The sequence below is a fragment of the Stegostoma tigrinum genome, chromosome 18 (assembly GCF_030684315.1).
Source record: "Stegostoma tigrinum isolate sSteTig4 chromosome 18, sSteTig4.hap1, whole genome shotgun sequence".
Classification (NCBI taxonomy): Eukaryota; Metazoa; Chordata; class Chondrichthyes; order Orectolobiformes; family Stegostomatidae; genus Stegostoma; species Stegostoma tigrinum.
Window position 1 is genome coordinate 51,636,290 of NC_081371.1, and position 18,143 is coordinate 51,654,432.

General features: G+C 43.0%; 1 protein-coding gene across 3 annotated transcripts in view; it reads left to right on the forward strand.

Moving 5' to 3' along the window:
- Positions 1-10,219, forward strand: part of chst11 (carbohydrate (chondroitin 4) sulfotransferase 11) — a 189,757-nt gene extending 179,538 nt beyond the window's left edge. For 2 of the 3 annotated variants that reach the window (XM_048548293.2, XM_048548294.2), the window contains exon 3: positions 1-10,219. This exon is cut by the window's left edge and continues 283 nt beyond it. In XM_048548293.2, the coding sequence (XP_048404250.1) occupies positions 1-572 (572 nt within the window). In that variant the 3' untranslated portion in view covers positions 573-10,219. The other variant, XR_009446898.1, reaches the window with a different exon arrangement.
- The last annotated feature ends 7,924 nt before the right edge of the window (positions 10,220-18,143 follow it).

The window sequence follows — 18,143 nt, forward strand, 5'->3', positions numbered from 1 at the left end:
CGCTCAACCAGTACAGCATCCCAGAGATTAACCACCGCTTGAAAAACTACCTGAAGTTCATGTTTGTGCGAGAGCCCTTCGAGCGCCTGGTGTCAGCGTACAGGAACAAGTTCACCCGAAGGTATAACACCTCCTTTCACAAACGGTATGGAACCAAGATCGTCCGGAGGCAGAGGAAGAATGCAACTCAGGAGGCCCTGGTCAAGGGCGATGACGTGAAGTTCGAGGAGTTTGTGGGCTACCTCATTGACCCATACACGCAGAAAGAGGAGCCCTTCAATGAGCATTGGGAGACTGTCTCCTCGCTGTGCCATCCTTGCCACATCCACTACAACCTTATCGGGAAATATGAAACTCTACAGGAGGATGCAAGCTACATCCTGCACCTGGCAGGGGTGGGAGACTATATCACTTTCCCCACCTATGCTAAATCCACCAGAACTACAGATGAAATGACAGCTCAGTTTTTCCAAAACATCAGCGCTGCCTTCCAGACTAAACTGTTCAATCTCTACAAATTGGATTTTGTAATGTTTAACTATTCCGTGCCAAGCTACCTGAAGTTGGCATGAGAATGCCAGCTGGTTTTATTTAAGTCCTTATTTGTTACAATTGCATTTTTTTGGTTTTGTTTTGTAATTTTAGTGAAGATTTTCACCGGTTGCTGCGAGCAGCAAGGTTTGGAATTTATTTAAATAACTTTGTAAGAAAGAATGGCTCTCTTGGCAGGGTAATGGAACCATGGCTGGTTTAAAGATTCCCTTCCTGGCATGCTCTTATGTAGATCTTTTGTGTCAGAGGCTACGCATCTCCAATCAGGAAATAGTTTGTAATTTGGAGACCCCCAATCTGGAGATCCAGGGTTCAGTCTGGAAACCCTCAATATCTCACTCTGAAAAACACAAGTGCCCTTTGATGTGAATGTGCTGTAGTAAGTTGCTAATGAGTTGAACGTGAATCGGAAAGGGGTAGCATCATTGTGCCAGCAATGTTTAGAACTCGCTGCAACTATTTCAGAGCTTTAAACTGCAATTGTAGCTGAGCCTCCTTTTAAGAAAGCTTGTGCGAATCTTCTATCACCTGATAGAAGGCTGATCTCACGACAGTCATTGGGTCACTTCTGTGAGCCCTTTCTACAAGAAAATCTCCACCAGCCGCCCAGAGCCAGTAGTTGCTTCCAGTTTGACAGTTAAACATTAGGCACGGTGATTTTTTTTCATTATGGCCATGGGCAGCCAAATCTCCTCTTCCAACAACCACACTCCTCAGTCCCCTCCATGGCTACACCAACGTCCCTGCTGAGGGAGGAGGGGGAGCAAGAGGGCATTGTGGGAAAACAAAACAAAACAAGCCACCGTATTGTCGATGCCAGTGCTAAGTGTGTGTCCAATATTACATTCAACTGCTAATTGAGAATCCATGAGTGGCAAATTGTGTTAAAATTAAAACGATCTTTCCTTCAAACTGTGAAAGCATGATTTACATATGTACAGAAGAATTCTGGGGAAGAAGAGCAAAATGTTTCAGATGAGTCGTTACCTTTTGTTCATGAACTTACTCCATCGTCCCACAACTCTACACTGCTAGCCCAGTGAACTGTGAAAATGGTGGCCAACAAAAGGTTTCAGATTAAAACTCTTAGGCACTGGATCTATTTAAAGAAACATATGTTAATGATGGTACTAATGTGTCTTTTAATTTGGGCAAGGCCTGTGCTTGTTGACTGTTCCCGATTTAACCTGGAAAATCTGGCAGTGTACTGTGCTCCTGAGCCATTGCAGTCCATGAGGTGTACGGTGCTCCCTCAGAGCAGCTTCCCAAATTTTGACCCCCATGACAATGGAGGAATGGTTGCAATGTATCCTATGAGGACAATGTGTAACTTGGAGGTGCTGGGTGTTTCCATGGATCCAGTGTGCACTGTCCTTCGGTGGTGGAGGTTGTAACACTGGGGAGTTGTCCCAGTCCTCTTACCATTCAAAGCAGCAAAGTAGAGCTCAAAATTCAAATTGTAGTGTTTCTGTGAAAATCTCCTGTTGTTCCATCCAAAAATCAGCTGCCTCCCTCCATTGCATCCATCCCCCACAGAAGGGAGAATAACCCGTGTAGTAATTGCAAATGCCGATGCATCAGTTATGCCTGGATGCAGCTTTTCTGCATTTTCTGACTGTTTTGCATGATGAGGGCATTGTTGGGTCGGCCAGCATTCATTGTCCATTCAGTAATTAATAGGAACTTCCATCCTCTCACTGTGATTTCATCCTAGCAGTAAGGCATCTCTGTGCTGCTCTTCCGGAGCCCTGCCAGTCTTCTGTTCTGAAGTTATCACTGAACATAGGGAAAAACCCCAAGAAATTATCATCACACCCATAAAACATTTGCGCACCCCCTCCCCCATTTTAACTATATTAAATTTAGAACAATAGGATTGTACAACATAGTAGCAGAGTTGCAATGTAAGTGATTTGAACTTATTTTACTTTCTCATCCATCTGTAGTTCTGTCATTTCAAACTGTACAGCTCAGTACAAGTGTGTTGAGTAGTTTTTCATTAACTTGTCAACATTTTTAGGTGCTCAGTTAAGTATTTGTTCAAAGATTGCAGTTTTGTCAACAGATAATTAAGTTAAGAATGGCACTAATAACTGATAAGTTATTTATGTTAGGAAAAGATTTTGAGGTGTGTCTGTTTCAATGAAAATGTTGAGTAATGATGGGTTAGCACTGGGGTCCAGTCACTTGTTTTTACAGGAGACTATTGTTTTGTAGGTGATTTTCTGGCTGGTCTTTTTGTATTCTTTCTGTCCACTTCCCTTCGTTTCTCTTCAATCTTTTTCTTTCCTTCACTCTTGTCTTCCTGATTGCCAAGTTTTGGATATTCCTAGACGTGCCGTATATATATATATACTGGGACTTTTGTTGGATTTGTGCAGATATAATAAGTACATAACTCCAGTGGGAACCAGAACAGTCATTGGATATTCCTGCTTAACAAAGAGAGTCTTCAGTGCTTTTAGGTAACTTAAAGAGTATTTGTGATATTACTGTTGTAATAGAGTGCTATTTTCTTACCTTCATGCATGAAACTTAATGAGGACAAGTAACTTAACATTTTTCCTTAGCATTTCAATGATTTTACTCTTTGGGCATGGTAGAAGGTTTGACTGATATTTGTTCTTTATATCTATCCACCTATCTATCTATCTGTCTATCTAATCGATCCATCTAATTTATTTATCTCTTTCTCTTCTTGTCAGCCCATGACGTGTCTCTTTATCTGCCTATCAGTCCAATTTTCTATCTATGTCTCTGTCTGGCTATCTCTGTCTCTATCTCTGCCATTCTATGAAATTTACCTTTCATCCGGCCAGTCTGCCTATCCATCTTTCTCTTTATCTGTCTGTCTGTCTCTGCCTGTTTTGTCTGGATGTTGTCTACTGGAACCAGCAGTTTGTTATTAATTGTTGTGACATGTGAGTTTAGTCATTCCTGAAAGTTCCATCAAGACTGATTAATTATTTTTTCTAAATAACTTCCATTAAAATGTGGGATGAAAATAATTGCTTTGTGTATTTCTTCCGAAGATTAAGCTGCTGAAAGAAATGAGTGAGAGCGGGGTCATCTGTGGCTCAGTGGTAATCCTCTCATCTGCATCGCAGAAGCTTGTGGATTCAAGTACCTCTCAGAAAGACCTAATTCCAGCTGGTATGGTCTTATGGACACTCTAATGCAGGACTGAGGGAGTGTTGTGTGGTCAGAGATGCCATCTTTCAGATGCACTGCTAAACGCAGACAATCTCAGACGGATGTAGAAGTTTCCATAACATTATTTAACAGAGAATCAGGAAATTTCTCAGGGGTGTCCTTGTCAATATTTATCTCTCAATTAACATCACCTAAAATTATCATCTGATCATTACTTCGCTGTGTTTGAAGAAGTATGCTGTACACAAATTGGCTGTTGCATTTCCTATCTTACAGTAAGGAACTTGTCAGTCACTACCTCCTGAAGTGTGATGGAATGCCCCAAAGTTTTATTTTTCCTTTATTCATTCACGAGATAAGGGCGTCGCTGGCCAGGCAGCATTTATTGCCCATCCCTAGTTGCCCAGAGGGCAGTTCAAAGTCAACCACATTGCTGTGGGTCTGGAGTCACATGTAGGCCAGACCGGGTAAGGATGGCAGTTTCCTTCCCTAAAGGACATTAGTGAACCAGATGGGTTTTTCCCAACAATCGGCAATGGATTCACGGTCATTATTAGACTGTTAATTCCAGATATTTATTGAATTCAAATTCCACTGTCTGCCTTGGCAGGATTTGAACCCAGCTCCCCAGAACATTATCTGGGTCTCTGGATTACAGTCCAGCGATAATACCACTAGGCCATTGCCTCCCTGTAAAAGGTGCCACATAAATGCAAGCTCTTTTCTTCCTTAGCTCGCAAACACCACAGAAACAGTTTCATTAAAGTCCAGCCTAAGAGATGATGACACCCTACGGTTACATTGCATTACTGCATAGGCAGTGAAGAAGTCAAAACACCAACATTTGAACAAATGCTCACAAACTGAATCAAAAGCAGAGAACGCTGGAAATACTGAGTGGATTAGTCAGCTCTGGAACAAAATGAACATGGAATAGTTAAGAAACACATTCATGACTGTAGGGACCAGAGTAACCTTTGATTGATGAGGGCTCAATATAACAACATCATCTTATTCTGGAAATAAATATCAGGCCAAGTCTTGAGTCAGAGACTTGATAGAGCTGATTAATTGTTATCCTAACCATGACCTCATTAAATCTTTCACGCAATTTGAGTCTGCATTTATTGCCCACCCCTAATTGCCCTGGAGAAAGTAGTGATGAGCTGCCTTCATGAACTTGTACCTCTACCAGCTCCCTAAGATTCTTGTAATTATGCCTGACTGAAATTTGTCAATATCATGCAATAAGTCTTGGTGTTAATTAAGATCAGTGCCTCTTTTGTAGATATTCTACAGTGCTTTATCATCTATCAGTAATCTCTAGGACACAAGCCCAGCCTATCCAATCTATACTCAATGCACAGACCCTCCAGCTCAGAAAGCATCCTGCTAAAATTCCTCTGCACTCTCTCCAGTGTAATCACATCCCTCCTATTATATGTGCGACCAGAACCACACACAGTACTCGAGTTGTGGCCTAACCAGCATTTTATACAGTTTCAGCATAACCTCCTTGAACTTCGATTCTGTACCTCGGCAAATAAAGACGTGCCCAATTGGCTTACTTAATCACCTTGTCTACCTGTCATGCCACCTTTAAAGACACATGGATATGTTCCTCAAGCTCCCTCTGATCTTCAGTACTTTCCAGGTCCTACCATGCAATTTCTTGTCTAGGTAGCCCTCACCAAGTGAATTATCTCACACTTTTGTGGGCTAACTTCCATTTGCCAAAACTCTGTCTATGTAACCAGTCCTTTGATATCAATACCCTTCTCACTGTTTACCACCCTCCCCTTTTTCATATCACCTGAAAGTTCTTGATCATATCGGCTACATTTAAGTTAAAATCATTAATGTACAACATGAACCGCAAGGACCAAAGCGCTGAGCCCTGAAAGACAGTCGTCCTATTACAGACACAACCTTCTACCGTTACTCACTGCTCCCTGCCTCTCAGCCAATGTTAGACTCAACCTGCTCACCTTGCTTTGGACTCTTACAAATGAGGATTGTGCAAACTATCTCAAACAACTTCTAATCATCAACTGGCTGAAGTGGCCAAACGCCACAAGATGCCAGTAGTGGTCACCTGGGAAAATACCACAGTGAAATTCCCATGCATTTGCTGCCCTTGTCCTTCAAAGCGCTCAGGATCGCTGTTTTTGAAGATGCTGCTGAAGGGCTTGTTTCAGTAATAGAGGAAAACATATGATTATTTGGATTAAAAATAACAGTTAAGTGTTGTGTCAAAAGAGTAGATCAATGGAGCAAGTTGAGTATCCCCTTCAAAGAACTGGCACAAACATGATGGACCAAATGGCCTCAAAAGGTGCTGAATAATTCTGTGATTTACATAGTTCCCTTCACATCCTTGGGGTTTTCTGAAGTGATTCACAGTCAAATATTTTGTTTTGAAGTATGGTTGCTGTTCTGTTCTAGAGATATGCAGCAGCCAGTGTGTGAACAGCAAGAACCCAACAACATAGTAACAATGACCAATCTGTCCTTGGGTAAAAGATAAGTTGAGCGCTGATTGGAATTATTGACATCCACCAGAATAAATAGACGTGGCCATGACTGAATGTCTCGTACAATTGACCAAGGCTGGATTTTTGTGGGCCCTGCTGAGGTGGGTTCCGAGATGGGATGAGGGATCTTACTGGAGCTAAGAACACAGAGGGGACTATCCCCCTGTGGGTAGTTGGTTAGGCCAGTTCAGAAAAGGCTGGGGCCTACCATTAACAGGCTGAAGCCACGACTTCATTGGAGGCAGAAGCCTCCTGTCACTTGCCCCTTTAGGAATTGACCAGGGTATGACAGCCATAGGCACAAACCATGATAGAGCCAGAGCCATGTGTGTTTTTATTTTGTTTTCTCAATGATGCAGAGAAAGCCTCCATTTTGATCTGCCCTTGTGGTCTGCTACACTTGCTTTGGCTGTATCCATCCCTCTCATTGCAGGCCTTCCTATTGGGCCTCCCATTCCTCTGATACAGCCACCATCCTTAACAGAACAGGGATCCCTGAGGCAGCTTCTTAATTGGCCAGTTCTGGAAAGATCACCTTTGGTATCTCACCATGGACACTTCCAGGTTCCTGATCTTGAATTGAGGCCTTGCATAGGGACCTAACGCAGCCACAAAATTCTGGCTGATGTGTACAAGACTCTCGTCAAAGCAATCCCTTCTGTACCTTTAGTTAGGATATGTACCCACTCCTGCAATGGCCCACCCTACTTTTCCATTTCAACTTTCTACAGTCATGCCCCATGATGTTTCAATAGGAGTCAACAGAGCATGGCTCTTCTCTTCTGACCATGATCACAGTTGAACATGATCCCGTCCTAATGGAACATCACTGCGTCAATTTGCAGCAGGGATTACTGGTAAGGAATCACTTGTTGCAGTCCCACCTCTGAGTCAGAAGATTTTAGAGTTCAAGACTTATTTCAGAAACATTTGGAAAATGTTATTACATCAGTCACTGCACTTCAAAAGCACTTCATTGGCTTAGAGTACTTTGGAATGTGCAGGCTGGTATGAAAGACACTGTAAGCACAATACCATATTGCATGGGTGGGAATCTGGAACTGGGAGAAGCAGAAACCCTCATAAAGTTTAATAAGGATGTAGATGTGCACTTGCAAAGCCAAGGAAAACAGGGCTAATGGCCAAGTGCTGCAAAATGGGGCTAGAATAGTTGGGTGGTGGTTTTGACTGGCACAAACACGATGGACCTAAGAGCCTTTCTCTGGCCTCTAGATCGCTATGATTCTAATATTGTCCTACCTTCTAAAGAATGGGTATTGACATCAATCACCGAGCTTCAAATTAAACTGAGTTTCAAATTTATTTCAACACTGTTTGTAAATGACAATCATCCTGCAATATAACTCACTTATTTTTTCCCTTGAATTTGTTGGATTGTTATTAAAGAAATGTGTTTCTAATGTGAAACAGCACACTTCTAGCAAATTAATCTTGGAACTATCCATCACTGAAGATTGAGCATGGGTTCAAGATAATTATAGAGCAGAAAGAAAGGTAGATTTATATTGTTTTGGAATTTCATGAACTCAAGACCTCCAAAATACTTTTTGGCCGTTAATTGGTCATTGTTGTGGTGTTAGAAACATGACACATAGTTAACACACAACAGGGATCCTCAAACAGAATCAGATCATCTGTTTTTGTCATACCTATTGAGAGAAACTATATCATTTGTAAATAAGTGGAAAATCCATCGTGCTGAAAAGTGAGATCTTTGAGGGGAGTCAGGACAAAGTCCATTATTTTAGATTTGAGAAACAAGACAATGTCATTGTCACACTACTGTGCTCATTTCCAGTGCCTCAAAATCATGAGCAAGAGAAAGGCATGTGTAAGATATATCGCTTGGTGATTCTGAGGGTCTTTAATTGGCCAAGTATCAATTGAAATGATGTTAGATTTTAATCTTTTTTCTCCAGATGTGGGATTTAGTGATAAGACCAGCATTTGTTGCCCAGCTCATTTGCCCTTGAATTGAGTGCCTTTCTAAAACCATTTCAGAGGGCAGCTGGAAGTCAACCACATTGCTGTGGGTCTAGCGTTACATGTACGTCAGACCAGGTAAGGGCAGCAGGCCCTTAATGGACATTGATGAAGTAGATTGATTTTTTTTATTACAATCAATGGAAGTTGCATGAACATCTTTAATTATTAATTGAGTTCTAGTTACTGTGATGGAATTCCAACCCATGATCCCATGACCATTTGTCTGAGCCTCTGAATTACTAACCTTGTGACATTAGCACTACACCATCATTTCCCACAAATTATCGGAGTTTTGAAATGTGCACAGAAAAATTTCCTCAGTCAATTTGTTGTCTTATAATGGAGAAGAGCAAGGGACGATCTAAAATCAAGCCTCCAAATTGGAAGAAAGCTCACTTCAATGAATGAGATGGCTTCTGGGCCAGGGTAAGAGCAAAAGCTGACAGGAAAAGCTATAATGGAACAATCATTAATGAGATAATTTAGGCACAGGCTGGGTACATTCCAACAAAGGTGGAGGGTCAACAAACTAAAGCCCAAGAATCCTTGGATTATAAGGGAGATGGGGAGAATATTGTGGACGTTTGTCTTTTGTAAGACATTAACCATTTGAGGAGATTTATCAGTTTTAATTGGGTTCTCCAGGACTCGGCTTTTGCAATTAATTGTATCAGGAGTGAGAGCTGCATTAGATTGTTAGAAGTTATTTTTTTCTTCTCCAAATGACCATTAATGTCTACTCACGGCGTGTACAGGGCAAGTGGTGATAGAGGCACTTTTGAACCTATGAGGTGCCATGCAGGATAGTGGGAGACATCAGTTGGCGTTGAGTTAGCATCGCAGGAATAAGGATCCCCGGGGGTGAATGGGTGACATATTTTGGTGAGGAGTGTACATGGGGCTATAGAGATGAGGGTGAAATGTTGTGAGCGACTGAGCTATTTTGAAACAACTTCCAAAACAACAGAGACAAAGACCCAAGAGAACTGAGGCAGACCTTCTAACTGGAGCCTACCCTCTGCTTCTGGGGCAGGCAGGGCTGACACTATCCGAAAACATTTTGACCGATAGTGGCTGGGAAGATTTATCAACCCGTGTTGCCTGAGTTGCCGAAATCCAACCTTATGATCATATGCATGCTGAAACGCCTTGCTAATTACACAATGTTTTAAAGCTTACGCTTTAGAGAGTGGAACAAAATTGCAGCATGAAGATCTTTCATTGTCCCAGGAAGTCTCCAAATGCTTTGCTGCTAATGGCATGCTATTTTTAAGTGAAGTCATTCTGACATGGAGGCAGTCAATTCACACACAGCCAGCTCCTGCTGCCTGCAATGGGGATATGCCCAGATAATGCAGTGTGTGTGATGTTGGAGGAACAAATACAGGTCAAAACACCAGGCAGACCTTTCCTACACTTCTTTGAAATAATGCCATGGCATATTTCACGTCCTGTGAGGAGGTTTAATACTTTATATAATAACTGCAGTGTTAATGTGTAATGGTGTCAGAATGATTGCTTACATAGTGTGCAGAACATCTGCTTATCAGTGTGAGGCATGTTAATACTGGAGAGTGAAACGCTTCCTCCCGTCACAGCACTGTCATCACAGAGCAGTTCTAGGTCACTTTTTCCTGGCTTGTTTGCAGTGCTAAAACAAGAGCAATCTCCCCCAAGAAAGCACCTTTATCTTCACCTCCGTGTAATGTGACATTCCCATTTGTTTTATCAAAGGCAGCCTTGCAGCTGAGATACCAGTGCTGAATTATAGGCTTTCTGATTCTGCAACCTCCTATCGCCCAGGATATGGAATTCCCAAACTTATTCCATCTGCAACTTTAAATCAACACCAGTCAATACTGAGCCGTGGAGCCATTTGTCAGCGAGGAGTGATGCAGGCTCCTGTGATTTAAGACTTATCTTTGTTGTATTGTCTATTTATAGTGAAGATTGCTTTTATATTTTAAGTATAATTTGCCTGTAAATCCATGTTTACTTCCCATCTGTTCTGATTCGTGTTAAAGTAAACGTTACAAAAAGTGAAAACCTTGTTGTAATTTCTTTATTTTGGGGTGGTTTGGTGATTATTTTGGGGTTTTTTAAATTCATCCATGAGATATGGGCATCACTGGCTAAGCCAGCATTTATTGCCATTTCTAATTGTCCAGCGGGTTGCAGCTCCATTAAGGGGATAGTAACAAAATGCACATTTCACCACCTCAGAATGTACTAGTGCACTCTACAGCCAAAATTGTCCTTTCTAGCTGTGGTCATTGTTGGAAATGTTCTAGCCAATCTACACACAATAAATGGCACCCATAAACAGCAATGTGATTCTGACCAGAATGTGATTTTGTTTTAGTGATTACAGCTGAGGAATAAATCTTGATCAAGACAAAGGCCTACATTTTTAATATCTAAACGTGCAACACTCCAGAAGTACCACATTGGATTGTCCACCTAGAAATTGTGATGAAAGCTACAGAGTGGAACATGATCCCATGACCTTCTAACTAGATGGTGAGATAAAGGAAGGCAGGTCATCGATGGAGCACTAAAGATGATAGAGCTGAGGGCACTTTACTGAGGAAGTCCTGCAGAAAAAGTCTTAGGGTTTTGAAAGCTGACCTCCATAGCATCCAAACATGCCTTTGAGGAACTGACAACTTAAACTCCTGAGGAAGCAGGCTGATGCCAGTCTTATAACCCACGTTGATAAAGGATGGCTAAATCAGCCATTGTGCTTCACTAGTGAAGTGCATGAGGTCACATGTTAAGTGTCTGCAACTCTCAATTCCAAGGCCCAGCATCATGTGCACATCAAATCTCGCCATCAGGGATAAGTGTTAAACTGGCTATGGCTTTAGTCAGAGCTGCTCAGTTTTTATTCTGTTGTGTTAAACTTGTTTTCTCAGACCAAAGGGAGACACATAACTGCTGAAGACAGCATTAAATACACGCTGAAAAGAGCGGTGTCACAGAACCATACAAAATCAGATACAATCACATAAATCCACTCAAATAGATACAATACTGCCCTCGAAATGTAGCTGTGACTGTCCTTTAGACCATGGCAGGTTGTGGGAGAAGTGTTAGTAAATGTCACATTTGCTCATCCGGAGGATTTAAATACCAATTAGGGCACATACGATATATTAATCTGTTTCTGTGCCGCTGAGCCATTTTTATACAAAGTACAAAGAAACTGTTTCCATAGGCGGGATGATCAGAAACCAGAGGGCACTGATTTACTGAATTGGCAACAACACATAGGTGTAAGAGATGGATTGACTTGTTAGAAGCTGCCGTGCACTGCCAGAAAGGGTGCAAGACAAATATTAAACGCTAACGATCTAAAAAGGTTTGGATGTATACGCAACAAGGGATCTATTTGCAGGAGCGCAGGGATCATGCGGGGTTTGGGATGGGGGCTGGGGATTAATTAAGTAGCTCTTTCAAGGACCCTTTGGTTTTGGGTGATGCCAGCATTGCAGATGCCACCCAAAGGACCTGTTCTTACATTGAGGCGTTCAATCCCAGATTGACCCTTCGGCCTCACCGGCTGGATTGAACAGGTCTGTAAAGGGACAGCTTCTTGAATAGACTTTTTGTCAAAGGTGAATGTTTCAACCAATATTTGCTCCAATGTGGGCAGCCGTACATAGGATTACACAAAACATTTCACACACCGTGCCAAGCGGGAATGATATTTTGACTGCAGAGCAATAACCTTAGGTGCAAGCACATAATATATCTTAGGTTACACGAGACCTCAAGAAAATCTTTACACCAGAAGACAAACAAACTAGGCATAGAACAGCAAGTCTCAGGTATCACATTATAAAGGGGTTCTGTATATACCAATGATCTACACACTAAAGAGTTACTGTAATTTTCCATTGCTTTAAAAAAAAGCTGGAACTTTCCAGTGTTACACTGGTCGCGTAGAAAAGGAAAGTAAACCTCTTTGTTAACACACTACCTTTTCCCTGAAGTATTTTGTAACTCCCAAACCACCCCAGGCTTTCAGATTTGGAGACTAGGTTTTAATTTTTAAATTTCCGTTAAAAAAATAAACATGCTGAAGAGACAAGGACAAAAATGATTTAAGATGTGGCTAATTAGGACTCCTAATAAAATCGCCCCATTTATCAAACTGTCACCAACACGCATGAGGCTAAGGGAACATTTTTAAATGCACTAATAAATCTGTTTGACCTGAGAAATTTTAAAAGAATGTCCCATTAGCCACATCCCTTTTAAAGAGCTGCTTTCCTTTTTGCTACATCTTTGGTAAATTGTTTCTAACCTCAGATTAAGAGGAAAAAGCAAGGAAAGTATAGCATCACTGGTCAGATAACTCACATTTATACAGTGTCTCAAACATGTAAAAACATCTCAAAATTCTTAATGTGAATGCCATCAAATAAAATGTGACTCAGGCCACACATAAGGCAATATCAAGAATGGGCGACCACAAATATGGTCAAAGAGATGCGCCATAGGTTTTGCGAAGTGTTTTACAAATTATCATAAAGGACAGCAGGAGAAGTGGTGAGTGTGCTGTTCAATTATTCTGTCTTTGATTATATTAGCCTGGGAACTGATCTATGCTCACAGTGTTTGATTGCTTAAGCCTGGGTGTTAACACAGAGTGAAGCCAACAGTCTGACTGTTTTGAAACTGTTAAGCAAACAGCACACAGGCTGGAGCCTCGCTGCCAATTGTCCCACACACAGCCAGAGGAAATAAGAGATATATAAATCCAGTAAGGAATTCAGGATCAAATTTTGACTCAGAACGTGGTAGGAATGTTGATCTCGGAATTGCATGGAGTGATTGAGGCAGGTAGAATTGCATTGAAAGAGAAGCTGGGTGAAAACATGACACATGGTCTTGTGGCGTAGTGGATAGATTTCCTACCTCCAGTCTGAAGCTCTGGGTTCAAATCCCACACCAGGACTTGTTGGCCAACAAAGGAGAGTTTGTAATGTGCCCTAACAGAATGTCACATGTATACCCTTCCAATGCCCCTGATGGCAGGCAGTCGGAGTAGGGAAATTTATTGATCAGCAATCCTTCAGAAGGCAATGACAAATCAGTGCAGTACTTTACCCAGAGGGATAGGCCAAGCCAATGGAAAGCAAAGCCTAGCCCTCAGATGGGAGGGGCAATAGCCTGTTGTAAGGTTCTGAATGAATGAATGGGTTTATTGTCACATATATCTCGGGAGATACAGTGAAAAGTGTTTTGTCACCACAATCCTGTGCCACTTTCAACTATAAAAAGAATAAAAAGAAAGTACTTAAATAGAAATCATCTTCATCAGCGATGGTCCCCAACCCCAGGATTTCTGCAAGATCCCTGCTCTAGATATAGTGCAGGCAGGAGACCCCGCTCCACTATTGCTGCAGACAATTCCCTGCTGCTTTTCCAGGAGCCCACACATTGGGGAAATGAGCCAGGAGGCACTGTCGAAACCCACATCAGCCTTCCCGCAAGGTGAAGAAGATGAAGAAAAGATAGAGAAAAAGAAAAAAAAAGGAAACAAGAGAAAAAGATTGCGGCTGGCCTGGAGCAGAAAATTATCTACCGCGCCAGCGCTGCCATCCTGTAAATTTTTTTAAAAATTCATTCTGTGGGATGTGGGCATCACTGGCTGGGCCCAGCATTTTATTGCCCATCCCTAGTTGCCCTTGAGAAGGTGGGGGTGAGCAGCCTTCTTGAACCGCTGCAGCCCACCTGCTGCAGGTTGACCCACAGCGCCATTTAGAAGGGAATTCCAGGATTTTGTCCCAGCCAGTGAAGGAATGGCGATATATTTCCAAATCAGGGCGGTGAGGGGCTTGAAGCGGGCTTGATATTGGCGTCATTCCCATATGTCTGTTGCCCTTGTCCATCTAGACAGAACTGGTTGTGCGGTTCAGAAGGTGCTGTCTGAGGATCTTAGGTGAATTTCTGCAGTGCATCTTGTAGATAGTACAAACTGCTGCTACTGAGCATCGGTGGTGGAGGGAGTGAATGCTTGCAAATGTTATGCCAATCAAGCGACTGCTTTGTCCTGAATGTTGTCAAGCTTGTTGAGTGTTGCTGGGGCTGTACCCAACCAGGTAAGTGGGGAGTATTCCATCACACTCCTGACTTGTGCCTTGTAGATGGTGGACAGGCTTTGGGGAGTCAGGAGGTGAGTTACTTGCTGCAGTATTCCATGCAATCTCATGTATTCTTAGCATAGATTCATTAAAAACGTTGAAATACAAATGTGAAATGAAAGTCCCTTAAGTGACTCTAGATGAGGCTACATGGCTATCTTTAAAAGCCCCTCTGAAGCAAATGATCAAAGCAACTGGACAAACCAATGGGTAGTCCACTGCCATTACCGTGAGAGCATAATCACAAAGGATGGGGCACTGGAAGCTACACAGAGAATTGTACTCCCCGTGGTCCCCAGCATTACAGATACCAGTCTTCAGCCAATTTGATTCACTCCACATAACATCAAGAAATGTTTGGAGACACTGATACTGCAAAGGCTATGGGCCCTGACAGCATCCTGGCAACAATAAAGAAAAAGTATTCTCCAGAACGTGCCGCTCCCCTAGCCAAGCAGTTCCAGTACATCTACAGCACGGGCATCTATCCAGCAATGTTGGAAAATTACCCAAGTAAGTCTGCGCACAAAAATGCAAGATAACTAATTACTGAAAAACAGAACGTGCTGGAGGTCGGGCAGCATCTGTGTAGAGAGAAACAGAGTTAACATTTTAAACACTTCATTAGATCAGCCAGTTACCATCACATCAGTCTCCTCTCAATCATCGGTAAAGTGATGCAAGGTGTCAGTAACAGTGCTATCAAGCAGCACCTGCCCAGCTATAACCTGCTCAGTGACACCCAGTTTGTATTCCGCCAGGGCCACTCAGCTCCTACCCTCATTACAGCCTTGGTTCAAACATGGGCAAAGGAGTTGAATTCCACAGGTGAGGTGAGAGTGACAGCCCTTGATTTCAAGGCTGCATTCGACCGAGTGTGGCATCAAGGAAACCTAACAAACCTGGAACCAATGGGTATCAGAGAGCACACTCTCTGGTGATTGGATTCATACCTGGCACTTAGGAAGATGGCTGTAGTTGTTAAGGTCAGTCATGTCAGCTCCAAGACATTTCTGAAGGACATCCTCGGGATAGTGTACGAGGCCCAATCATCTTCAGCTGCTTCATCAATGACCTCCCCTCCACCATAAAGTCTGAAGTGGAGATGTTCACCAATGATTGGACAACATTCAGCACTATCTGTGACTCCTCACATACTGAATGTTCAAATGCAACAAGGCCTGGATAATACCCAGGCTTGGGCTGACAAGTCGCAAGGGTTATTTATACCAAAATGCCAGCTGTGACCATCACCAATAAGAGACAATCTAACTACCACCCCATGATATTCAGTGGTGTTATCATTACTGAATGCCCCAGTATCAATATCCACGGGGTTATCATTAACCAGAAACTCAACTGGACTCATCACATAAACACAATGGCTACAAGGGCAGGTCAGAAGCTGAGAATTCTGTGGTGAGTAACTCACCTCCTGACTCCTCAAAGTCTGTCCATCATCTAAAGGCACAAGTCAGGAGTGCGATGGAATACTCCCCACTTACCTGGATGAGTTAAGATGCTTCACACCTCTAGGATAAAGCAGCCCGCTTGATTCGTACCACATCCATAAATATTCATTCCCTCCACCCACCGGTGCTCAAGAGCAGCAGTGTGTACTATCTACAAGCTGAACTGCAGCAATTCAGCAAACCTGTTTTGACAGCACCTTCCAAATCCATAACCACTTCCATCTAGATGGACAAGGGCAACAGATACATCACCCCCTGCAAGCTCCCCTCCAAGCCACTCTCCATCCGGACTTGGAAACATCTTGCTGTTCCCTCACTGTCACTGGGTCAAAATCCTGGAACTCCCTCCCTAATGATATTGTGGGTCAACCTGCAGCATATGGGCCGCAGCTGTTCAAGAAGGCAGCTCACCACCACCTTCTCAGGGCAATTAGGGACGGGCAATACTGTTTTACCAGCCAGAGATACCCACATCCCATAAATGAATAAATTAAACAGGCTTTATAGGTTCATTAAAGTAAATCCTTTCCCTGTTTGGTTCAACACGGTTGAAAGTCTGCAGAGCTGACACTTTGAGGTTGCTTTTAATTCCCCAGTGCTGATGGAATTTTAAAACCAACACATTGCTTGATCAGGATCCGATGGCAGTCAGTGAACACAGGGCTGATTGGTGAACAGGACTTGGTGGGAGTTAAGACATGGACGGCAGATGTTTGGACGATCTAGAGTTTATTGAGGACAGAATGTAGTGGATAGTCAGGAATGCATTGGAATAGTCAAATCTAGATGGAACAAAGGTCCGAAGGAGGGTTACTGCAGCAGCTGAGGTGTGACAGAGCGACCGGAAAATGAGGTGGACATAGACCATCTTGGTGAAGATGCAAATATGAGGTTAGAAGCTCATCTCAGAGCAAAATATCACACCGAGTTTGTGAACAGACAAGTTCAGTCTCAGACTGTTGATAAGGGACAGGGTGAAGTTAATCACTAGGGTCTGGAATTTGAAGAGGAAAACAGTGGCCTCACACTTCGCAATACTTCCCTGGAGGAAACCTCAGCTCATCCAGGACTGGATGTTAGAACAGGATTCTGATAAATTTAGCAACAGTAGGAGAGTCAAGAGAGATGGGGTTGGGGTCAAGCTCGGAATCATCAGTGTACTTCTGAAAACGAACGTGTTGCTTTGAGATGCACAAAAGGGCAATATGTAACGGAGAATTAGTAGAGGACCCAGGATAGATTCTTAGGATGGCCTCACAGGAAAATGGTGTGGAAGTGGGAAGAGAGGCCATTGCCACTGATAACTCTAGCTATGATGAGGCAGTTCGGAATGATGCACACAGGAGTAGTCAGACCCAGCAGGACAGTGGAAGTGGTGTAGTTATGGACATTGATGGTTGTGAAGGGAAGATTTTCCCTTTGTCACAGCCTCTTAGGGTGGGTCATTTGAGACCCTGATGGGACAATCTTTGCCCCAAGGCAAAATACTGTAGATGCTGGAAGCCTGAAGCAAATGTGGAGAATGCTGGAGAAACTCAGCAGGTCTGGCAGAGTCAGCAGAGAGAGATGGAGAGAACGAGTTAATGCTTCAAGTCTGGTATGACTTCTTCAAAGTCTTTTCTGAGGGCTTTGAAGGGGTAACAGAAGCGTAAGTGTTCCTCTGGGCACAAACTGGCCCTGTGCCAACCACCAAGCTTTCATTCTCCGCTACCTCTCAGCTGGCACCTGGGGGCAGGGCTGCCAACCAGCGAGTTGTCGAGGAGACTAGCCAAAATAGTTGGAGAGGATTGATTCTAAAGTGGGTTCTGTTGTTGTTACGGGACCCCGTATTCAGGACACGCTGCCAATGAAGTTCAATTGTTTAATCTTCTCTGTCCTAGGAGCCTTGTGAAACATTCAATTTAATGTTTGCAGAAGCAGCCTTCTGTACCACCAACAGTTCCCCTCGCCCTGGCTATGTCAGCTGCAGTACACGAGTGAGTTTATTCAGAAAGCAGTGCTAACACAGCTCTGGTCTGTGGTGTTAATTCCAGCTATAATATTGGGCATTTAGAAGTTCACAGAACACCCATTTTGTGCACTATCATGCTACAGGAACTGCACGCGCATTTATAAGTCACCAGGGATATTGGGAGCTGGCAGCTCCTAAACATTGTCAATAGGGCGTGTTGCATGCCGCCATTTTTAAGCAGCAAACGAAGCAGACCGTCCCTTCGATTTCACTGGCACCCCGTCCATCCCACATTCACATCAGAAAGTGCTGCAGGCATTCC